Source organism: Pongo abelii, chromosome 23 (genome assembly GCF_028885655.2).
Source record: "Pongo abelii isolate AG06213 chromosome 23, NHGRI_mPonAbe1-v2.0_pri, whole genome shotgun sequence".
NCBI lineage: Eukaryota > Metazoa > Chordata > Mammalia > Primates > Hominidae > Pongo > Pongo abelii.
The window spans coordinates 28,838,374-28,863,041 of NC_085929.1; the positions used below are offsets into that span (position 1 = coordinate 28,838,374).

General features: G+C 42.4%; 1 protein-coding gene, 1 non-coding gene and 1 pseudogene across 6 annotated transcripts in view; 1 reads left to right on the forward strand and 2 right to left on the reverse strand.

Annotated features, from left to right (window-relative positions):
- CLTCL1 (clathrin heavy chain like 1) overlaps positions 1-24,668 on the forward strand; it is a 111,233-nt gene that overhangs the window by 17,265 nt on the left and 69,300 nt on the right. For 3 of the 5 annotated variants that reach the window (XM_024239974.3, XM_054543103.2, XM_054543104.2), the window contains one exon: positions 19,943-20,211. The exons of 1 other annotated variant lie outside the window; for it this stretch is intronic. In XM_024239974.3, the coding sequence (XP_024095742.3) occupies positions 19,943-20,211 (269 nt within the window). Of the gene's footprint in view, positions 1-16,516; positions 16,580-19,942; positions 20,212-24,668 lie in introns of all 5 variants that reach the window. One more of the 5 variants, XM_054543102.2, reaches the window with a different exon arrangement.
- LOC129052543 (keratin, type I cytoskeletal 18-like) lies at positions 15,370-17,739 on the reverse strand (annotated as a pseudogene).
- LOC112130696 (small nucleolar RNA SNORA15) lies at positions 24,228-24,350 on the reverse strand. Its single transcript, XR_002912928.2, has one exon. It is a non-coding gene; the product is annotated as a small nucleolar RNA SNORA15 (small nucleolar RNA).

A 24,668-nucleotide genomic window follows, 5' to 3' on the forward strand; every position in this document is an offset into this window, starting at 1 on the left:
GTAGAGAAGGGGGTCTCACCATGTTGTTCAGGCTGGTCTTGAGCTCTTGGCCTCAAGTGATCCTCCTGCCTTGGCCTCTCAAAGTGCTTGGATTATAGGCATGAGCCACTGTACCCAGCCTTGTTATAGTACTTTTGAGAGGCCTTATTTAGCATGTTGTTGGTGGTTTTGTTTGCTGTTTAGTGTTCTCAGCAGGTCTCAGAAATGATCTGCATTTTAGTCTTCCTGGTTTTCTGGTACAGTTCTCTTTAACAATGTGCAGTGCGGAGCTCCTAGGGGGTGTGTGTGTGTGTTGTGGTGTGGAGTTGGGGAGTAAAGAGAATGCAATAGTTAGATATTGTCAATCCCTTCCAGCCAAAGACCACCAGGAACACACTTGCAGTTGAACAAGGTGGGTTTATTGTTGCAGTGGGAGAGAACACACGCTATGGGGAACTGGGGAGTGTCTCAGTTAGAGCCTTTCATAGGATTTGGGCTTTGGTTGGATGATTTAGGGGGTAGTCTAAGGAAGCAGGGGTTTGCTGTAGATTGGATGTTGGCAGCAAGTGGGGGTAATTTTTATGATTGCATATCTCAATAAATTTCATCTATTAGGGAGGGAAGACTAGAGTGAGATTAAAGCTATAATGGGTAAAGAAGTAGCAGTCACTCATTTTAGCTGAAAGAGAGGCATGTTGGTATTTTGTGAGTTGTGCAGTAACCTTATTTTTTCTGTGCTTGCTGTGTCTCACTTGATCGTGGTCTCAGAGGGCCCTTGCCTGAGGCTGGTGTTCTCCAAGGTGGTTTATGTCCATCAGGAGAGCAGCGTGGCTTTGCTGTGATTGCCAGGCCAGCTTCCGGGTGGCAGGGGCTGCTGCTTCTTATTTTCATTCTTAATGGTCATATAAATCACTTCAACTATAACATGTTGAGTCTTGTTTTCTTTTCTGTAGGGAAGTGTAAGACTCTGGAACCAAAAAGGGACATAATTTTAAGGCTTTATCTAATTTTTACTGCTAATTCTGTAGCAGTAAAATCTTGGATCATTGTAATACAAATCATTGACAAGTGGAGGATGTACAGTGTGTTTTCAGGGCCCTACACCAAAATGAGCAAACTGTCTTTGAAGAAAGAGTTGTTTGTATAGTGATTGGTTGATGGAGATGATTGATTTGTAAGTGAGCTCCGCAGAGTCCTCTGCCATATCACACACCTTGACTAGCTTCTAGGATCCAGTGCAGAAATACAGGGTGTGGGGGGGCCTCACCTTGTATCTCACAGATTTTTCCCATTTTGGCTGGTGAAGTTTTGTGATTGGAAAGGGGTTCCTGAAGCAGCTCTCAGACCTCCTTTTACAAAAAGGGATAGGCCAGGTGGCTCATGTCTGTAATCCCAGTGCTTTGGGAGGCCAAGGCTGGAGAATTACTTGATCCCAGGAGTTGGAATTTGTAGTGAGCTATTATCGCCCCACTGCATTCCAGCCTGGGTGACAGAGCAAGACCCTGTCCCTAAAAATAATATTAAATTAAATTAAGGCTGGGCGCAGTGGCTCACGCCTGTAATCCCAGCACTTTGGGAGGCCGAGGCAGGCAGATCACCTGGAGGTCAGAAGTTCAAGACCAGCCTGACCAACGTGGAGTAACCTCCTCTCTACTAAAAATACAAAAATTAGCTGGGCGTGGTGGCATGCACCTGTAATCTCAGTTACTTGGGAGGCTGAGGCGGGAGAATCACTTGAACCCGGGAGGCGGAGGTTGCAGTGAGCCAAGATCATGCCATTGCACTCTAGCCTGGGCAACAAGAGCGAAACTCTGTCTCAAACAAACAAACAAAAAAGAGTGAAACTCTGTCTCAAAAAAAAAATTAAAAGGGACACCATTGCAGCCTGTCCTCATGCCTGGCCGTGAACTCCCAAGGTGTTCAGAGATACTCAGCCCACGTCGTTGCCTGGCTTTCTGGAGAAACCTGGAGCAGATTCACTTACCCAGTACCCAGTCTCTGTTCATACTTTCTTTGCTGATGGATTTGTGGTGAATTCTTTAAAACCAGATACATTTTGCCTTTGACTTAAAGAGCATCAAGTGGTGGCAGAATTACTCATCTGTTGCTTATGATTTTAGTGGAACACCTTAACTGAGGGATTGGCCAGTGGTCTGCTTTTTGCTCCTGAACTAGGAATGTTTTTTATTTGTTTGTTTTAAGATCAGGTCTCTCTCTGTCACCCAGGCAGGAATGCAGTGATGTGATCATGGCTCACTGCAGCCTTGAACTCCTGGGCTCAAACGATCCTCCTGCCTCAGCCTCCGAAGTAGCTAGGACTACAGGCACGTGCCACCATGCCCAGCTAATGTTTAAACATTTTTTGTAGAGATGGTATCTGACTATGTTGCCCAGGCTGATCTCAAACTCCTGGCCTAAAATGATCCTCTCACCTCAGCCTTCCGAAGTCCTGAGACTACTGATGTGAGCCACCTCACTTGGCCAAGAATGGTTTTTATGAGGAGTTGTAAAAACAAAACAAAACAAAACAGACAGAGGTCTTTTATGTCCTTTTATAGGGAAAGTTGGCAGATACCTTGCATTACTGGCCCAGGTGTGATATTCTCAATTTTATTATGAAGCATTGTGTGTTAGTCCGTTCTCACACCGCTATAAAGAACTACCTGAGACAGGATAATTTATGAAGAAAAGAGGTTGAATTGACTCACAGTTCCATAGGCTATATAGGAAGCTTGGCTAGGAGGCCTTAGGAAACTTATAATCATGGCAGAAGGTGAAGGGGAAGCAAGCATGTCTTACTGTAGCGGAGCAGTAGAGAGAGAACAAAAGGGGGAGTGCCATACACACATACTTTTTTTTAACTGCTCCTTGCAGAGCAGGGCTAACCCATAGGCAGTGTGTCCAGAGTAGCCACACACACACTTATACCCATCAGATCTCATGAGAACTCACTCCCTATCACCAGAACAGCAAGGGAGAAATCTGCCTCCATGATCCAATCACCTCCCACCAGGTCCCTCTCCAACACTGGGAACTACAACTTGAGATGAGATTTGAGTGGGGACACAGAGCCAAACCATATCACATTACCTTTTCAGTATTTATATGTATCTCTTTTTACAAACTTTACCTTTTTTCTCTTAATTTTTAGAAGTAGATGGAGTATAGGCTAATCTAGTACCTGTGCGGCAGAGTTGGCACTGAGCTCAGTGGGGGATAGAAGAAGGGGAATGGCACCCCCTGGAGGCCCCCTCCTCACCTTGACTACTTAAGTCTGACCAAGTGTTTCCCAAAGAAGGCCGGTCCTTTTTTGGTCCTTTTAGTGATGCTGAATATTTTGTGCCTCATAAACACATGTTCATTTAAAACAGGCTAAGGACAACTTGACAAGTTTTCAAGCTAGAGGAAATTTCCTCTGTGATCTAAGGCTGCTTGACACTAAAAGGTACCCCCATCCTGACAGTGTACCACCAAGAATTTTTGGTCCAGATTTTTTTTTTTTATATCTTTCTTTGTCTGCTTTTTTCAAGTATAATTTACATACCATAACATTCACTTATTCTTTTTTTTTTTTTTTTTTTTTTTTGAGATGGAGTCTCGCTCTGTTGCCCAGGCTGGAGTGCAGTGGCGTGGTCTTGGCTCACTGCAACCTCTGCCTCCCAGGTTCACACCATTCTCCTGCCTCAGCCTCCCGAGTAGCTGGGACTACAGGCGCCCGCCATCACGCCCAGCTAATTTTTTGTATTTTTAGTAGAGACGGGGTTTTACCATGTTAGCCAGGATGGTCTTGATCTCCTGACCTCGTGATCCACCTGCCTCAGCCTCCCAAAGTGCTGGGATTACAGGCATGAGCCACTGTGCCCAACCAACATTCACTCCTTCTCGGTGATTTTTAGTGAATTCATAGAATTGTGGAATCATCTCTACAATATAGTTTTGGAACATGTCTGCAACCCCAGAAAGTTTCCTCATGCCTGTTTGGAACCATTCCCACTCCTACTCCCGGCCCGAGGCAGCAACTCATCTGCTTTCTTCCTCAACAGATTTTCTTGTAGACAATTCAAATAAATGGAATCATACAATATGTAGTCTTTTACATCTGGCTTCCTTTACCTAGCATAGTGTTTTTGAGGTCCATCCATGTTATAACATGTATCAGTAATTTGTTCCTTTTTATTGTCTAATAGTATTTCATTGTGTGGATATGCCACATTTTGTTTTTCCATTCACTAGTTGATGGACATTTGGATTGTTTCCAGTTTTTAGCTATTAAGAATATTGCTGCTATCAACGCTCACTGAGAAGTCTTTGTGTGGACATATTTTCTTTGTTGTTGTTGTTCTGCAATTTCTTTTTTTTATTTTATTTTACTTTAAGTTCCAGGATACATGTGCAGAACATGCAGGTTTATTACATAGGTATACATGTGCCATGGTGGTTTGCTTCCCCTATCAACCCATCCTCTAGGTTTTAAGCCCTGCATGCATTAACTTTGTCCTGGTGCTCTCCCTTTCCTTGCCCCCCACTCCCCTGACAGGCCTGGTGTGTGTTGTTCCCCTCGCTGTGTCCATGTGTTCCTTGTTCAACTCCCACTTATGAGTGAGAACATGCAGTGTTTGGTTTTCTGTTCCTGTGTTAGTTTGCTGAGGATGATGGCTTCCAGCTTCATCTATGTCCCTGCAAAGGACATGATCTCATTTCTTTTTGTGGCTGCATAGTATTCCATGGTGTATATGTACCACATTTTCCAGTCCATCACTGATGGGCATTTGGGTTGGTTCCATGTCTTTGCTATTGTAAATAGTGCTGCAATAAACATATGTGTGCATGTGGACATATATTTTCATTTCTCTTGGGTGGAGTAGAATTGCTGGATCATATGGTAAATTTGTTTAGCTTTTTTTTTTTTTTTTTTTTTTTTTTTTTGAGATGGAGTCTCACTCTATCGCCCATCCAGGCTGGCGTGCAGTGGCGTGATCTTGGCTCACTGTAACCTCTGCTGCCCAAGTTCAAGTGATTCTCCTGCCTCAGCCTCCCAAGCAACTGGGATTACAGGCACCTGCTGTTGCGCCTGGCTAATTTTTGTGTTTTTTGTAGAGACGGGGTTTCACCATCTCAGCCATGCTGGTCTTGAAGTCCTGACCTCATGATCCATCCACTTGGCCTCCCAAAGTGCTGGGATTACAGGCGTGAGCCACCACTACCGGCCTGTTTAGCTTTTTTTTTTTGAGGAGTCTTGATCTGTCACCTAGGCTGGAGTGCGGTGGCGCTATTGCGGCTCACTGCAGCCTCCACCTCCCGGGTTCAAGCAATTCTCCTGCCTCAGCCTCCTGAGTAGCTGGGACTACAGGTATGTGCCGCCACGCCCGGCTAATTTTTGTATTTTTAGTAGAGATGAGGTTTCACCATGTTGGCCAGGATGGTCTTGATCTCCTGACCTTGTGATCCGCCCGCGTTGGCCTCCCAAAGTGCTGGAATTACCGGCGTGAGCCACTGCGCCTGGCCCTGTTTAGCTTTTTAAGAAACTGCCCAACGGTTTTCCAAAGTGACTGTCTCATTTTATGTACCCATCAGCAATGTGTGAGGATGCCAGTTTCTCCACACATCCATGCCAACACTTGATACTATCTTATTATAGCAATTCCAGTGGTTGTGTACTAGCATTTTGCAGTTTTAATTTGTATTTCTCTAATGCCTAATTATGTTAAATATCTTTTATTTTTAAATATGATTATTAACCATTTATATATATTTTCTGAGAAATGTCTATTTAAATCTTTTGCCCAGTTCTTAAATGGGTTGTCCATCTTATTATTGAATTATAAGAAGTTCTTTATATATTCTGGACATACATAATTTATCAGCTATGTGATTTACATGTATTTTCTCCCAGTCTGTTCCTTGCCTTTTCATTCTCCTAATGACATCTTGTCTTAGTCTGTTTGTGCTGCTATAATGAAATGGCTGACACTGGGAAATCTATAAAGAATAGAAATTTATTTCTTATAGTTCTGGAGGCTGGGAGGTCCAAGATTAAGGTGCTACCAGATAGTGTGTCTGTTAAGGGCTCACTCTCCACTTCCAAGATGGCCCCTGTTGCTGCATCCTCTGGAGGGGAGGAACACTGTGACAGAAGGGCAAAAAGAAACCTAACTCCCTCCATCAAGCTCTTTTGTGAGAACATGAGGGCTTGCCTCCCAAAAGGCTCCATCTCCCAACACTTGGGGATTAAGTTTCAGCATGCATTTTGGAGAGAACAAAAGACATTCAAACCATAGGATATGTTTTGAAGGGCAAAACTTACTAATTTTGATGAAGCCCAACTTACCTATTTTTTTTTCTTTAATGGATCATGCTTTTGGAGTCATAGCTAAGAGTGCTTAGCCTATGGTTTTGTACTTTTAGTTCTTTTTTTTTTTTTGAGACAGAGTCTTGCTCTTCTCACCCAGCCTGGAGTGCAGGGGTGCAATCTTGGCTCACTGCAACCTCTGCCTCCTGGGTTCAAGCGATTCTCCTGCCTCAGCCTCCCAAGTAGCTGGGATTACAGGTGCCTGCCACCACGCCTGGCTAGTTTTTTGTATGCTTAGTAGAGATGGGGTTTCTCCACGTTGGCCAGGCTGGTCTTGAACTCCTGACCTCAGGTAATCCACCTGCCTCAGCCTCCCAAAGGTTGGGATTATAGGTGTGAGCCACTGTGCCTGGCCCAGATCTATGCCCATTCTTGTACTGATTACTTGATAGTTGTAGCTTTATGGTAAGTTGGAAGTCAGGTAGCGTTGGTACTCCAACTTAGTGTTTTTCAAAATAGTTTTGAAACTCTTTGAAACGAGATCCTTTGAAAATTGCCACATAAATTTTGGGTTTAGTTTGTGAATTCCTACAAAAATCCTTCTGGGGCTTTGATAGAGATTACATTGAATTTATCAATTTGGTAAGAATTGCTGTCTTGACAATATTAAGTCTTCTAGTCATTTTAATGTCTCTGTTTATTTAGATCTTTAATTTCTTTCAGTGATGTTTGCATATTCAGTGAGCAAATCCTATACTTCTTTGTTAAATTTGTTCCCAAGTATTTTATTCTTTTTTTTATGTTATTATATACAGACTTATTTTCTTAGTTTTATTTTTGGATTGTTTCTTGCTAGCATATAGAAATAAAATAATTTTTGTATATTTTTCTGTATCCTATATACTTATTAAACTTATTCTTGTAGTTTTTAGTGGATTCCTTGGCATTTTCTACATACCGTATCATGTTATCTGTGAATAGACAGTTTTACATCTTCCTTTCTAATCCAGATTCTGTTTGTTTCAACATTTTCTCAGCTAGAATACCCAGTGCAGTATTAAACAGAAGTGACAAGAACAGAAATTGTTGAATTATTTCTGACCTTAGGGGGGAATTTTTAGCCTTTTACAATTAAATATGATGTTGGCTGTGGATTTGGGGTAGATAAATCCTTTATCAAGTTGGAGAAGTTCCCTTCTATTTTCTGTGTCTACTGAGATGATCACATGGTTTGTGTCCTTTATTAGTGTGGTGTATTACATAAATTAATTATTGGGTATTAAGCCAACCTTGCATTCCTGTGGTAACTCTCTTTTGGTCATGGTGTATGGTGGTTTTTTTATGTTGTTGGATTTTGTTCACTAATATTCTAAGGGTTTTCTGTTATTTTTATAATTGGTCTATAGTTTTCTTTTCTTGTGATGTCCTTTTGTGACTTTGTAATTAGGCAAATGTTGGCCTTAGAGAATGAGGTCCTTCTTCCTCTATATTCTGAAAGAATCTGTGAAGGACTTATTTCTGTCTTCTTTGAGTATTTGATAGAATTCAACAGTGAAAGCCTTCTGGTCCTGGGGTTTTCTTTGTGGGAAGATTTTAAATTTCGAATTCAACTTCCTTACTTGCTGTGAATCTGTTCAGATTTTCTGTTTTCTTGTGTCAGTTTTGGTAATGTGTGTCTTTCTAGGAATTTATCCAGGTTATCTAAGTCTTCTAGTATGTTGACATAAAATTGTTCATAATATTCCCTTTTTTAAATTTCTTTGGAGTTGGCAGTGATGCCCTCTTTCATTCTTAATTTTGATAATTTGTGCCTTCTCTTTTTTTCTTGATCATTAACTAAGGTTTGGGTCGGGCCTGGTGGCTCATACCTGTAATCCCAGCACTTTGGGAGGCTGAGGTGACAGGATCACTTGAGACCAGAAGTTCAAGACCAGCCTGGGCAACATAGGAGACTCCATCTCTACAAATTAAAAAAAAAAAAACAAAAAAAAAACTACCCAGTGTGGTAGTACATGTCTGTGGTTCCAGCCACTCAGAAGTCTGAGGCTGGAGGATCATCCTGAGCGCATTATGTCAAGGCTACAGTGAGCTGGGATAGTGCCATTGCACTCTAGCCTAGGTAACAGAGTGAGACCCTGTCTGTAAAAATAAATAAATAAGATTTGTTAGTTTTCTTGATTGTTTTGAAAAACCCTACTTCTGGCAAGGTGTATATAGGCTGCTCCAGGAACATGTGCACAGCTGCCTACCCTGTGCCTTTCTTGTTAAAATGTAGCATACCATTTTAATTCTTCTGAATTTTTCTTTTTACTATTTTGTGTGTGTGTGTGTGTGTGTGTGTGTATGTTTATAGTGGTTGCTGTAGGGTTTATAAAATGCATCCTAACTTATCACAAATGATTTCAGATTATTAATATTAACTTCTATTAAAATGAAGAAATTTCACTCCAGCATAGCTTCATTTCCTATTCCCTCTGTTGTGCTATTTTTATCATTCATATATATGAATATATAAAATATATTAAAAAAGAGAAAATAAGATGCATATATGCATCTATATATGTTATAAACCCAACAACCTATAGTTTTATTGTGGTTTTAAATGATATTATTTAATGAAATTAAAAGAAATCTTTATACTAACCAACATATTTATCATATCCAGTGCTCTTTATTTCTTTTTGTGGATTTGCACTCCCATGTTAGTTCAGTCTGATTAGAAGTCATTTACCATAAGCTGTTAGTGCCTGAAGACAGTGAGGGTTTAACATTTACCATTTTGACTAGACAGCAAAACTACATCACACCTAAATTATGTCCAAAAGCAGTTGTTTTATAAATTTATATAGTTTAAACTTAAGTTGATAATATAGTTATAGCTAACTTTAGAACTGTTTTAAGGCAGCAAGCCTTTATCTTACTGATCATGTGTTTTGGATATAAATTGCATCAAATTTCGGCCGGGCACGGTGGCTCACACCTGTAATCCCAGCACTTTGGGAGCATAAGGCAGGTGGATCACCTGAGGTCAGGAGTTTGAGACAAGCCTGGCCAACATGGTGAAACCCTGTCTCTACTAAAAATACAAAAATGTGCTGGGCATGTTGGTGTATGCCTATAATCCCAGCTACTTGGGACGCTGAAGGAGGAGAATCTCTTGAACCCAGGAGGCGGAGGTTGCAGTGAGCCTAGATCGCCCCATTGCACTCCAGCTTGGGCCCCAAAAGCGAAACTCCGTCTCAAAAAAAAAAAATTGCATGAAATTTCACCATTGAGTTGCCCCTTTTCGTGAATTCGAGAAGTCATGTTAATTATTGCCCAGGTATATCATGACATCATTAAAGACTTTCTGTTAGCAACAGCAGCCTTATTTCTCAAATTGTGGTTAAAAACCAGTTTTGCTAATTGATGATAATATTGTAATAATATGAGTTGTTGCGTAGCTTGGCTGACTAACTGGATAGTCAGATTAACTCATTTTTTCTAGCTGTGTAGCTCACAGATAGTACCTCAAAAAAAGCTAGATCTGTGAATAATTCCGCTATTAACATGAGTGTACAGATGTCTTTTTGGGAACCTGTTTTTAATCCTTTTGATTCTATACCCACAAGTAATTGACTGGATCATATCATTATTCATTTTTAATTTTTTTGAGGAACTGCCATCTCTTTTCTATAGTGGTTGCACTATTTTACATTCTCAGTAGTGCACAGGGTTCCAATTTTTTCACATTATTGCTAACACTTGTTATTTGTATTATTTTCTTTTTAATGGTAGCCATTCTTTTTTTTTCTTTTTTTTTTTTTTTAAGAGACTGTAACTTCAAACTCCTGGACTCAAGCTATCCTCCTACCTCAGCTTCCCAAGTAGCTAGGACTGTAGGCATGCACCACCACAACCAGCTAATTAAAAACATTTTTTCTTTGTAGAGACAGGGTCTTGCCATGTTGCCCAGGCTATCTTAAACTCCTGACCTCACATGATCATCCTGTCTCAGCTTCCCAAAGTGCTAGGATTACAGGCGTGAACCACTCCACGCGGGTCATTTTTTAATTGGACTATTTGTGTTTTTTGTTGTTGAGTTGTAGGCATTCTTTATATATTCTGGATATTAACCCCTTGTCAGATATATGATTTCCATATACAGGCATACCTTGAAGATATTTTGGGTTCAATTCCAAACTACCACAATAAAAAGAATATTACAATAGTGAGTCACATGAATTTTTTGGTTTCCCAGTGCATATAAAATTATGTTTATACTATGCTGTAATCTATTAAGTGTAAAATAGCATTATGTCTAAAAAAATGGATTATCTTAATTAAAAAATAATTTGTCTCGGTGCGGTGGCTCATGCCTGTAATCCCAGCACTTTGGGAGGCTGAGGCGGGCGAATCACAAGGTCAGGAGATCAAGACCGTCCTGGCTAACACAGTGAAACTCCGTCTCTACCAAAAATACAAAAACCAAAAATTAGCAGGCCGTGGTGGCGGGTGCCTGTAGTCCCAGCCAGTCAAGAGGCTGAGGCGGAGACTGGCGTGAACCCGGGAGGCGGAGATTGCAGTGAGCCAAGATTGTGCCACTGCACTCCAGCCTAGGTGACAGAGCAAGACTCCATCTCAAAAAATAAAAATAAAAATAAAAATAAATAATTATTTATGGCCAGGCATGGTGGCACATACCTCTAATCCTAGCACTTTCAGAGGCCAAGGTGGGAAGATAACTTGAGCCTAAGAGTTCAAGAGCAGCATGGCAAAGAATACAGTGAGACCTTAGCTCAAAAAAAAAAAAAAAAAAAAAATTCTGGGTGTGGTGGCGCACGCCTGTAGTCTCACCTACTCAAGGAGGCTGAGATGGGAGAATAGCTTGAGCCCAGGAGTCTGATGACTGCATGTCAGCCTGGGTGACAGAGAGAGACTCTGTCTCAAAATAAATAAATAAATAAATGAATAATCTATTTATTTATTCCTAAAAATTGCTTACCATTATCAGCCTTCAGTGAGTTGTAATCTTTTTTTTTTTTTTAAAGATGGAGTCTCTCTCTGTCACCCAGGCTGGAGTGCAGTGGCGTTATCTCAACTCTCTGCAACTTCTGTCTACCAGGTTTAAGGGATCCTCCTGCCTCATCCTCCCGAGTAGGTGAGATTACAAGCACATGCCACCATGCCCAGCTAATTTTTGTATTTTTAGTAGAGATGGGGTTTCACCATGTTGGCCAGGCTGATCTCGAACTCGTGACCTCAAGTGATCTGCCGGCCGCAGCCTCCCAAAGTGCTGGGATTACAGGCATGAGCCACTGTACCCAGCTGTGAGTTGTAATCTTTTTACTGGTGCAGGGTCTTGCCTTGATGCCAATGGCTGCTGATTGATCACAGTGGTGGTTGCTGAAGGCCGGAGTGGCTGTGGCAATTTTTTTTTTTTTTTTTGAGATGGAGTCTTGCCCTGTTGCCCAGGTTGGAGTGCAGTGGCGCGATCGTGGCTCCCTGTAAGCTCCGCCTCCCGGGTTCACGCCATTCTCCTGCCTCAGCCTCCCAAGTATGTGGGACCACAGGCACCCGCTACCACACCCGGCCAATTTTTTGTATTTTTAGTAGAGATGGGGTTTCACCACATTAGCCAGGATGGTCTCGATCTCCTGACCTCGTGATCCACCTGCCTCAGCCTCACAAAGTGCTGGGACTACAGGCATGAGCCACCGCGCCTGGCTGGCAATTTCTTAAAATAATACATCAGGCTGGGTGCAGTGGCTTATGCCTGTAATCCCAGCACTTTGGGAGGCTGAGGCAGGCAGATCATGAGGTCAAGAGATCGAGACCATCCTGGCCAACATGGTGAAACCCCGTCTCTACTAAAAATACAAAAAAATTAGCTGGGCCTGGTGGCACGCTCCTGTAGTCCCAGCTACTTGGGAGGCTGAGGCAGGAGAATCGCTTGAATCCGGGAGGTGGAGGTTGCAGTGAGCCAAGATTGCGTCACTGCACTCCAGCCTGGCAACAGAGTGAGACTCCATCTCAAAAAATAAATAAATAAATAAATAATAATTTTAAAAAAAGACATCAATGAGATTTCCGCAGGGATTGACTCTTCCTTTAATGAAAGATTGCTCTGTAGCGTGCAATGCTGTTTGCTAACATTTTACTCACAGTAGACTTCTTCCAGAATTGGAGTCAGTCTTTTTAAAGTCTGGTGCTGCTTTATGTTTATGTACTATTCTAAATTTATGTACTAAGTTTATGTACTATTCTAAATTCTTGTAGTCATTTCAACAGTGTTCACAGCATCTTCACTGGGAGTAGATTCCATCGGAAGAAACCACTTTCTTTGGTCATCCCTAAGAAGCAGCTCCTCATCTGTTCAAGTTTGATCCTGAGATTGCAACAATTCAGTCCCATCTTCAGGCTCCACTTCTAATTCTCTTGCTGTTTCTACCACATCTGCAATGACTTCCTCCACTGAAGTCCTGAACCTCACAAAGTCATTCATGAGGGTTGGAATACACTTCTTCCACATTCCTGTTAATATTGATATTTTCACCTCATCTCGTGAATCACAAATGTTCTTAGTTGCATCTAGAATGGTGAATCCTTTCCAGGAGGTTATCAATTTACTTCGCCTAGATCCATCAAAGGAGACATATTTATGGCAGCTGTAGCCTTTAAAAATGTATTTCTTAGGCTGGGCACAGTGGCTTACGCCTGTAATCCCAGCACTGTGGGAGGCTGAAGCGGGCGGATCACAAGGTCAGGAGATCGAGGCCATCCTGGCTAACATGGTGAAACCCCATTTCTATTAAAAATACAAAACATTAGCTGGGCATGGTGGTGGGCGCCTGTAGTCCCAGCTACTGGGGAGGCTGAGGCAGGAGAATGGCGTGAACCCGGGAGGCAGAGCTTGCAGTGAGCCGAGATCACACCACTGCACTCCAGCCTGGGCAACAGAGCGAGACTGCGTCTCCAAAAAAAAAAAAAAATGTATTTCTTAAATAATAAGACTTGAAAGCTGAAATTACTCTTTGAGCCATGGATTGCAGAATTGATGTTAGCAGGCATGAAAACAGCTTTCATCTCCTTGTATATCTCCATCAGAGCTCTTAGGTGACCAGGTGCCTTGTCAATGAGCAGTAATCTTTTGAAAGGAACCTTTTTTTTTTCCTGATCAGTAGATCTGAACAGTGAGTTTTAAATATTCAGTAAACCATGCTGTAAACAGATGTACTATCATCCCGACTCTTGTTTTTCCATTCATAGAACACAGGCAGAGGAGATTTAGCATAATTCTTTTTTTTTTTTTTTTTGAGACAGAGTTTCACTCTTGTTGCCCAGGCTGGAGTGCAATGGCACGATATTGGCTCACCGCAACCTCCAGCTCCCGAGTTCAAGGGATTCTCCTGCCTCAGCCTCCCAAGTAGCTGGAATTACAGGCATGCACCACCATGCCCAGCTAATTTTTTGTATTTTTAGTAGAGATGGGGTTTCTCTCCACGTTGGTCAGGCTGATCTTGAACTCCTGACCTCAAGTGATCTGCCCGCCTCAGCCTCCCAAAGTGCTGGGATTACAGGTGTGAGCCTCTGCGCCCGGCCGATTTAGCATAATTCTTAAGGGCCTTAGGATTTTTGGAGTGGTCGGTGAGCATTCCTTCGGATTTTTGGAGTGGTCGGTGAGCATTCCTTCCATTTAAAGTTACCAGCTGCATTATCCCCTAACAAGAGAGTTAACCTGTCTTCTGAAGCTTTGAAGCCAGGCATTGACTTCTCTCTCGCTTGAGTCCTAAATGGCATCTTTTTCCAGTAGGAGGTTGTTTCTTCTCCATTGAAAATTTGTTCATCTATGATCTTAGCTAGGTCTTCTGGAGAACTTGACACAGCTTCTGCATCAGAACTTGCTGCTTCACCTTGCCGTTTTATGCTATGGAGATGGCTTCTTTCATTAAACCTCATGAATCAACCTCTGCTAGCTTCAGACTTCTGCAACTTCTTCACCTCTCTCAGCCTTCACGGAATTGCAGAGAGTTAGGGCCTTGCTGTGGATTAGTCTTTGGCTTAAGGGATCGTTTGGCTGCTTAGATCTTCTATCCAGGCCACTACAACTTTCTCCATATTAGCAATAAGGCTGTTTGTTTTCTTATCATCAATGTGTTCACTGAAATAGCACTTTTAATTTCCTTAAATAACTTTTCCTTTGTGTTCACAAGTTGGCTAACTGGTGCAAGAGACCTAACCTTCAGTCTGCCTTGGCTTTTGACATGCCTTCCTCACCAAGCCTAATCATTCCTAACTTTTGACTTAAAGTGAGAGACGTGGGACTCTTCCTTTCACTTTCACTTTCCTTTAGCAAGGAAGGTTGTTAAGGTTGTTAAATGGCCTAATTTCAATATTGTTGTGTCTCAGAGAATAAGGAGGCCTGAAGAGAGGAAGAGGGACTAGGGCATGGCCAGTCAGTGGAGCAGTTAGAACGCACACATTTATTAAGTCCACTATCTTATATGTGTGTGGTTCATGTTGCCACAAAACAATTACTGTAATAACATGAAAGATCACTGATCACAGAGCAGCATAACAAATATAATAATGAAAAAGTTTGAAATATCATGAGAATTACCAAATTGTGACCCAGAGACAGGAAGTGAGCACATGCTGTTGGAAAAATGATACCAATAGACTTGCTTGATGGAAGATTGCCACAAACCTTTGATTTTTTTTTGTTGTTGTTCACAAAACAAAAAAAAAAACGCCTGTAATCCCAGCACTTTGGGAGGCCAAGGCGGGCAGATCACCTGAGGTCAGGAGTTCGAGACCAGCCTGGCCAACATGGTGAAACCCCGTCTCTACTAAAAATACAAAAATTAGTTGGGCATGGTGGTGGGTGCCTGTAATCCCAACTACTACGGAGGCTGAGGCAGGAGAATCTCTTGAACCTGAGAGGCAGAGGTGGCAGTGAGCCGAGATCATGCCATTGCACTCCAGCCTAGGCAACAAGAGTGAAACGCTGTCTCAAACAAAACAAAACAACAAAACAAATGCAATATCTTCAAGACACAATAAAACAAAGTGTAATAAGGTGAGGTATGCCTATATTTTCTCTTATTCTGTGGATTGCCTTTTCTCTCTTTTGTGACCTCTGATGCTGTCCAATTCATTTTTTTTCTTTTATTATCATATCCAAAAAAATCATTGCAAGATCCAGTGTCATCAAGCTTTCCCCTATGTTTGCTCTAAACATTTTATGATTTTAATTGTTGGGTTTTTTTTTTAACCTGTGAACTTTTTACTGGCCTCCTGCTCCTCAAGGGGTACCCTGCTTCTGCTGGCTCAATTCCTCAGAACTTTGGTGTCGTTGGTCTCAAACACCACTTTGCCGTCCACTGTCCTGCAGGTGGTGGTCTTTTGGATGGTTTGTATGGAGTTGCTGCTGTCTAGGGCCTCACCAAGATTGAAGTCCTCCCCATCTTCCAGCACGCGGTGGTAGGTGGTGATCTCAGCCTCCAGATTGACCTGGATGTTCCAGGCTTCATACTTCTGGGCCTGGCGCTGTCTCTCTGCCCAGGTCTGTGCCAGCTCCGACTCCAGGTACAGTAGGACCCTGCTGAGCTGCTCCATCTGCATGGTATAGCAGGCTTCCACCTTCCTCAGGCTGTTCTCCAAGCTGGTCTTCAGATTTCTCATCAAGTCCAGGCCAATCTCCAAGGACTGGACTGGACATCTCAGCTCCATGAGTGTCATCTCAGCAGCTCTGATCTCGGTGGACTGCGTGGTGACCACTGTGGTGCTCTCCTCAATCTGCCGGGACCAGTACCTGTCCAGCTTCTCTAGGTTCTTCTGAGCCAGCTTGTCATATTGGGCCCAGATATCTGCCATGATCTTGCCAAGATCCTGATATTTGGACATCTGCCTCCACAGTCAACCCAAAGCTAGCAATACGGGCTTGTAGGCCTTTTACTCCCTCTTCATGGTTCTTCATGAAGAGCAGCTCCTCCTTGAGAGTCTCAATCTTTGTCTTCAGCTACAACCCAGTGACATTGGTGTCATCAGTGACCTTGCAGAGCCCATGGATGTCGCTCCTCACAGACTGGCGCATGGCCAGCTCTGTCTTATACTTGACTCTAAAGTCAGCAGCAGCAAGATGGGCATTGTCAGTGTGCAGAACGATGAAGACATTGTCCACAGAATTTGCAAAGATCTGAGCCATCAGCTTCTCAGTGGTCTTGAAGTAATGGCCCAGTCTCTGACCTGGGGTCCCTTCTTCTCCAGGTGCTCCCGGTTTTTGCTCTCCAGCCTCTGATTCTCAGTCTCCAGGCTCCTCACTCTGTCCAGGTAGGAGGCCAGGTGGTCGTTCAGGCTTCGCATGGTCTCCATCTCATTTTAGATGCCCCCTATTCCCGCCAGACCCCTGGCCATCCCAGTGGCCAGGACCCTGGACCCCAAGCCACCCTGGAAACTGGTGGAGCAGGACACAGAGATCTGGGAGCCCAAACCCCTTACGTCTGCATAGATGCCAGCTGGACTGCTGATCGGCCGGGTACTGTAGCTGGGCGGCTGGATAGATCCCAGGGACTGGTAGTTAGTAGAGAAGGTAGTGGAGCGAGTGGTGAAACTCATGCTGTCTGGGGAGGAAAGTGAGAGAACAGGACTCAGGTTCTGTCTGTGATTTTAGTTTTTATGTTTAGGTCTTTAATCCATTTTGAGTTACTTTTCGTATATGGTATAAGGTAAGGGTCCAATTTTATTCTTTTGTAGACCCAGTTTTCCCAGTATTATTTGTTGAAAAGAGTATTCTTTTTTCTCATTGAATGGTCTTAGTACCCTTGTCAAAGATCATTTGATCATATACGTGAAGGTTCATTTTTGGGTTCTCTCTTATATTCCATTGGTGTCTATGTTTCTATGCTGTTACCATACATTTGCTTACTTTAACTTTGTAATGAGGTTTAAATTCAGGAAGTGTGAGATCATCCAACCTTGTTCATCTTTATCGAGATTATTTTGGCTATTTGAGGTCCTTTGAGATTCCATATACATTTTAGGATGGATTTTTCTATTTTTATAAAAAATGTGTTTGGGCCTATTGAGTTTTTTGAGGCACTTTTATCAAATCAGTGCATGCAGCTGTTTCTAGACTTTCTTCTGTTTCATTGATCTATGTGTCTTATGACAATAACATAGGTTTTATTAATAGCTTTATAGTATGTCTCAACATTAGGTATTGTAAGTCTTCCAGCTTTGCTCTTTTCCAAATTTGTTATGTCTATTCTTTGTCCTCAGCATTTCGATATTCATTATAGCATCATTTTATTTTCCACCAAACAAACAAAAGATGCTGGGCCAGGGTGGTGGCTCACACCTGTTATCCCAGCACTTCGACAGGCTGAGTTGGAAGGATTGCATGAGGCCAGGAATTTGAGATCAGCCTGGGCAGCATAGCAAGACCTAGTCTCTAAAAAAAAAAAAAAAAAAAAAAAAAATTTAAAAATTAAACTGGGCATGGTGGCTCACGCCTGTAATCCCAGCACTTTGGGAGGCTGAGGCAGGTGAATCACTTGAGGTCAAGAGTTTGAGACCAGCATGGCCAACATGGTGAAACCCCATCTCTACAAAAAAATACAAAAATTAGGTGGGTGTGATGTGATGGCATGTGCCTGTAATCCCAGATACTTGGGGGCCTAAGGCAGGTGAATCATTTGAACCTGGGAGGTGGAGGCTGCATTGAGCTGAGATCATGCCACTGCACTCCAGCCTGGGCAACAGAGAGAAACTGTGTCTCAAAAAAAAAAAGAAAAAGAAAAAAAAAGAAAAATTAGCTGAGTGTGGCAGTGCATGCCTATAGTCCCAACTACTTGGGAGGCTGAGGCAGGAGGATCACTTGGGCCCAGGAATTTGAGGTTGCAATGAGCTATGATTGCTCCACTGTACTCCAGCCTGGGTGACAAAGTGAGGCCCTGTATCTATAAAAAAGAAAGAAAGAAAGAAGGAAAAGGATGCTGGGATTTTGATTGGGATCGCATTGAACCTGTAGATAATTTATGGGGAAATGACATCTTGGCAATTTTAAGTGTTCTGATCCATGAACATGGTATGCCCCTTCTTTTATTTAAGCCTTTACTTTCTTTCAGGAATATTTTATTGTGTAGAGACTTTGCTTACCCTTTGTTAAATTTACTCCAAAATACTATGTTTTGGGTGGTGGTAGGAATTTTTTTTTTTTTTTTTTTTTTGAGACAGAGTCTTACTCTGTCAGTCAGGCTAGAGTGCAGTGGCACAATCTTGGCTCACTGCAACCTCCGCCTCCGAGGCTCAACCAATTCAGGTAATCTGCATGCCTCGGATTACAGGCGTGAGCCACCATGCTCGTCCTGAATTCTTTTTTATATTTCCAAATTGTTTGCTGCTAGTATCTCAAAATTCGGTTGATTTTTTTTGAGACCTGTTTTCACTTTGTCACCCAGGCTGGAGTGCAGTGGCGTCATCTTGGCCTCCTGGGTTCAAGCAATTCTCCTGCCTCAGCCTCTCAAGTAGCTGGAATTACAGGCGCCTGCCACCAAGTCCAGCTAATTTTTGTATTTTTAGTAGAGATGGGGTTTCACCATGTTAACCCGACTGGTCTCAAACTCCTGACCTCAAGAGATCCACCCGCCTCAGCCTCCCAAAGTGCTGAGAATACAGGTGTGAGCCACTGTGCCCAGCCCAATTGAAATTTTTGTAGGTTGTCTTTGCATCTTGCTGCACTCCTGTAGTCACTTATTAATTCTAATAGTTGTTTTGTAGATTTGTAGATTCTGCAGGATTTTCTTTGTAAATAATTATGTTGTCTGTGAGTTAAGACAGGTTAACTTCCTTTTTTGATCTTTATGCCTTTTATTTTTCTTGCCTTATCACACTAGCTATGTTATTCTCAGTGTCAAAACAAGTGGTCAGAGAAATAATCCTTGCCTTGTTCCCAATCTTTGTGGGAAGCAATATTTTAACATTTTATGTTAGCTCTAAATTTTGTATAGATTCCAAAATCAAAATTTAGTTCATTGCTACACGTAGAAACAATATGGATCTCTTGCCAGAGAATGGATGCCAAATATTTTGTCTAGAACTGTACTGCCCTATTGGACATTAGCTGCATGGGGCTGTTTAACATTTAAATTAATTAAAGTTAAATAAAAGTATAAATTCAGTTCCTGAAATATCTTGCTAGATACATCTTAAGTGCTTAGTAGCCACATATAACTATTATCTGCTGTGATGGATGCAAATATAGAATATATCCAACATTGTAGAAAATTCCATTTGTCAGCATTGGTCTAGAATTTAAGACAAATTTGGAGAAGTTGGTTTAATGTGAAGGGATAGTTGTAGTCTTTCTTGAAAATTGGAGACCACACAGAGAAGAGGTGACTTATGTTTTTGCTGACTTATCCAGAAAAGTATTTTAAAACTAGAAGAAACCAATCTAAAAGAGAGGCTTGCTTCAGTAGAACTAATTTCTCATTGTTATTCACATATTTCTGTGAATAGTTACACACTTTTATATTCCTCTGAAGAAGAATTTAATGCATACAGGCTCTTCTCAATATTTAGACATTAAGATATGGTTAATTACTACTCTGGCAGCATCTTTCAGACCCTGTTAATCAGATTAATCAGATTTTTAATTTGTCTTTCTCTAATCTCTATTATATCAAATACTAGCTGGGAAGACACTTCAGATCTTTAATATTGAGATGAAGAGTAAAATGAAGGCTCATACTATGGCAGAAGAGGTGATTTTCTGGAAATGGGTTTCTGTGAACACTGTTGCCTTGGTGACCGAGACCGCGGTCTACCACTGGAGCATGGAAGGTGACTCCCAGCCCATGAAGATGTTTGACAGACATACCAGTCTGGCGGGCTGCCAGGTGATTCACTACCGGACTGATGAGTACCAGAAGTGGCTGCTCCTCGTAGGCATCTTGGCTCAGGTAAGCCTTGAGCTGCCTTTGGGGTCTGGTCTGATGTAACTTCAAAGCCCAATATTAGAATGGAGTGGTTAAATCATTAGAAGTTGGTTATAGGGCCAGGTGTGGTGGCTCATGTCTGTAATCTCAGCACTTTGGGAGGCCGAGGCGGGCAGATCTCTTGAGGTCAGGGGTTTGAGGTTGCAGTGAGCCGAGATTGCGCCACTGCACTCTAGCCTGGGCAACAGAGCAAGACCCTGTCTCGAAAAAAAAAAAAAGAAGTTGGTTATAGGTGTAAGGCAAAAGTAGGCCTGGAACTGAAAGAAATAGAGATTACAAAGAAATCTGAACTTGGATCAAATAATCTTAATTTACCTTTGGCCTATTAACTACTACTGCATTCCATCAGGTTACTGATGTTCATTGTATAAACTATTTCTACCACTGTTTTGAGAGGTTGTTGAGGAATTTTGTAGAGTAATTTGGAACCCATAGATTTATAAGAAGTAGTCCTTCAGGAAGACGAGAGAGGGCTAGACATCCTGCCCACTGCGTCCCAGCCAGAGCAGGGAGGGACCATGGCCCATGGGGTCAAGGGGCCCCGATGTGCACAGCTGCCGCAGGGAGGGAGGTCTTGGGGAAATGGGCGGTCAGCTGGCCTGTCCTTGGTGAGTGCACACACTGTCTGCACACACCACGGCCCACACACAGCGTGGCCTTCCTGGCGTCTCTGGCCCCCGGCATGTCTGCACTGTAGATATTGTATCAAAGTCCCAGCATCTAGATGGTTAACATAGAGCTACTTCTGTGTAAATGCTGCTTATTTTAAACACTAAAAAGCGTTTAATTGTTTAATTTTATGGGGAAAAAAAAGAAGTAGTTCTTAGACTGTATTTTAAGGACTTACTGGAATGTTACTAACTCATATTCTGTTATACTGAAAGCAGTATCTTTCTGTCCTCCTTTTTTTTTTTTTTTTTTTTTTTTTGAGATGGAGTCTCACTCTGTCACCCAGGCTGGAGTGCAGTGGTGCGATCTCGGCTCACTGCAAGCTCCGCCTCCCGGGTTCACGCCATTCTCCTGCCTCAGCCTCCCAAGTAGCTGGGACTACAGGCACCCGCCACCACGCCTGGCTAATTTTTTGTATTTTTAGTAGAGACGGGGTTTCTCCGTGTTAGCCAGGATGGTCTCGATCTCCTGACCTCATGATCCGCCTGCCACGGCCTCCCAAAGTGCTGAGATTACAGGCGTGAGCCACTGCGCCTAGCCCCTTTTTTCATTCCTGGTGGCTAATTCAGTCACCAGATACTTGAGGACTACAGGATGTTTGCGCTTGGGACATAGATCTTAATCATTCAGTCCTGATGACCAGTGACTGTTTTGTCTATAGCCTAGTGGGGAAGATGTATCTGCACAATTCTAGTAATTAAGGAACTGTCACGTGTTTGGAGAGAATACTGTGGGAGCTATGAGAGAGCAGCTTAAGTTAAGACAGCCCACAACACAGGGGATCTAAGCTGCATTTTGCTAGCTGTTAAAGTGCACTTTGGAAGGACTCAGTGTATGCAAAAGCACAGAATGGAGGAGAATGGCTTTTTCTGGGAGTCTGAGGTCATCCACCATGGATGATACCCATAGGTAAGCATATTAGGTAGCTAGAGGGGCAAGACTTAGAGAGATGAGTGGGGGCCAGACTGCAGGCAATGGGAATTATGTAGCAGGTTTTGAGTGAGAGCGATGTAATTAATTTTCCTTCTCAGCAGCATAGTGGAATTGAAAAAATGCTCTCATTGATGTTGGAGATGGACCACCATGAAGACTGGAGGCCAGGAGACTAGTTGAAAGGTAGATACAGGAACAAAACCATGTAGTCTGTTCTGGAGTAGAGACACATATGAGAAAGGTTAAGAATACGCAAAGAGGGAAGGAGTACTTCCATTTCTGGAACCCTCTCTTCCATTTCTGCAACCCCCAGAAGAAATGAAGCATGTGTGACTAGATGAAGACAGTGGCATTGCAGATATACAGGGGAGGCAAGACCTAAGACTTTGGCTTACTCACCCTGATAAAGGGCATCTACAACAAATACAACTAACATCTTACTTCATGTTGAAAAACTGAAAGCTTTCCCCCAAGGATCAGAAACAAGACAAGGATGTCTTCTCTTGCTATTTCTGTTCAGCTTTGGACTAGAGATTCTAGCCAGGGCAATTAGGTGAGAAAAACATAAAAGGCATCTAGATTTAGGCTGGGCACGGTGGCTCACGCCTGTAATCCCAGCACTTTGGGAGGCCGAGGCGGACGGATCACGAGGTCAGGAGACCGAGACCATCCTGGCTAACACGGTGAAACCCCGTCTCTAACTAAAAATACAAAAAATTAGCCGGGCACGGTGGTGGACGCCTGTAGTCCCAGCTACTCGGGAGGCGGAGGCAGGAGAATGGCTTGAACCCCGGAGGCAGAGCTTGCAGTGACCGAGATAGCGCCACTGCAGCCCGGCCTGGGCGAAAGAGCAAGACTCCATCTCAAAAAAAAAAAAAAAAAAAAAGGGCATCTAGATTTGAATGGAAGAATTAAAGCTGTCTCTATTTGCAGATGACATAAGCTTGTATATGGAAATCCTAAGGAATCTAGTAAAAAACTATTAGAACTAATAAACAAATTGAGCAAGGTTACAGAATACAATATCAGTATGCAAACATCAATTGTGTTCCTAAACATTTGCAATGAACAATCCAAAAATGAAATCAGGAAAGCAATCTCATTCATAATAACATCAAAAAGAATAAAATACTTTGAAGTAAATTTAATTTAAAAAGTGCAAAAGTTACATTCTGAAAACTACAAAACATGGTTGGAAGTAATTAAAGAAGATCTAAATCGAAAAATATCCCATGTTCATGGACTCGAAGATTTAATACTTTTAGGATGGAAGTACTTCTCAAATTGGTCTACAAATTCAACATAATCTCTACTGGAATACCAGCTAGCTTCTTTGTAGAAATTGACAAGATGAGCCTAAAATTTATGTGGAACTGCAAGGAACCCAGAATAGCCAAAACAACTATAAAACAAATAAACAAAAAATTGGAGTACTTATACTTCCCAATTTTAAAACTTGCCACAAACCTACAGTGATCAAGAATGTGGTACTGGCTGGGCTCAGTGACTCATGCCTGTAATCCCAGCACTTTGGGAGGTTGAGGAAGGTGGATAACCTGAGCCCAGGAGTTCGAGACCAGCCTAGGCAACATGGCAAAACCCATTTTTTACAAAAAATGCAAAAACTAGCCAGGCATGATGACATGCACCTGTAGTTCCAGCTACTCTGGAGGCTGAGGTGGGAGAATTGCTTGAGCCTGGGAGGTGGAGGTTGCAGTGAACTGAGATTGCACCACTACACTCCAGCCTGGGTGACAGAGTGAGACCTTGTCTAAAAAAATAAAGTAAAAAAAATAGAATGTGGTACTAACTTAAGAATAGATGACAAACAAATTAGCTTGGTGTGGTGGCATGCACCTGTAGTCCTGGCTACCTGGGAGGCTCAGGCAGGAGAATTGCTTGAGCCCAGGAGTTCAAGGTTACAGTGAGCCATGATCATGTCTTTGCATTCCAGCCTGGGCAATAGAACAAGACCCTGTCTCTAAAATTAAAAAAAAAAAAAAAAAAAAAAAGAATAGATGAGTCCCAGAAAAGTGATGTGCCCAAAAGCCAGGTTTTCTTTTCCTTTCTTTTCTTTTTTTTTTTTTTTCTGACACGAAGTCTTGCTCTGTCACCCAGGCTGGAGTGCAGTGGCGCGAATTCAGCTCACTGCAACCTCCACCTTCCAGATTCAAGTGATTCTCCTGCCTCAGCCTCCCGAGTAGCTGGGATTACAGGTGTGTGCCACTATGCCCAGCTAATTTTTGCGTTTTTAGTAGAGACAGTGTTTCACCATGTTGGCCAGGCTGGTCTCGAACTCCTGACTTCAAGTGATCTGCCCACCTCAGCCTCCCAAAGTTCTGGGATTACAGGTGTAAGCCACCGCGCCTGGCCCATTTATTTGTATTCACCTTTAATAATAATATGCCATGAAAAACGTTAGCATACCATCAGTCATTCTAAAGGGAAGATTGCTTTTGCATGGTACCTGGTGATTTTTTTTTTTAAGTTTCAAAATCGGCTTTAATGGTTTGTGAACAGGATTTGAAAGTTAATTTTATGATTAAAGGGAAGGGAAACCAAATAAAAATTATCAAAACCTATCCATACCATCAACTTAGAAATCAATTTAAATTTACTCAAGGTTATTTCTTTTTTTTTTCTTTTCTTTTGAGACAGAGCCTTGCTCTGTTGCCCAGGCTGGTGTGCAATGGCGCGATCTTGGCTCACTGCAACCTCCACCTCCTGGGTTCAAGTAATTCTCCTGTCTCAGCCTCCCGAGTAGCTGGGATTATAGCTGTGCACCACCATGCCTGGCTAATTTTTTGTGTGTTTTTAGT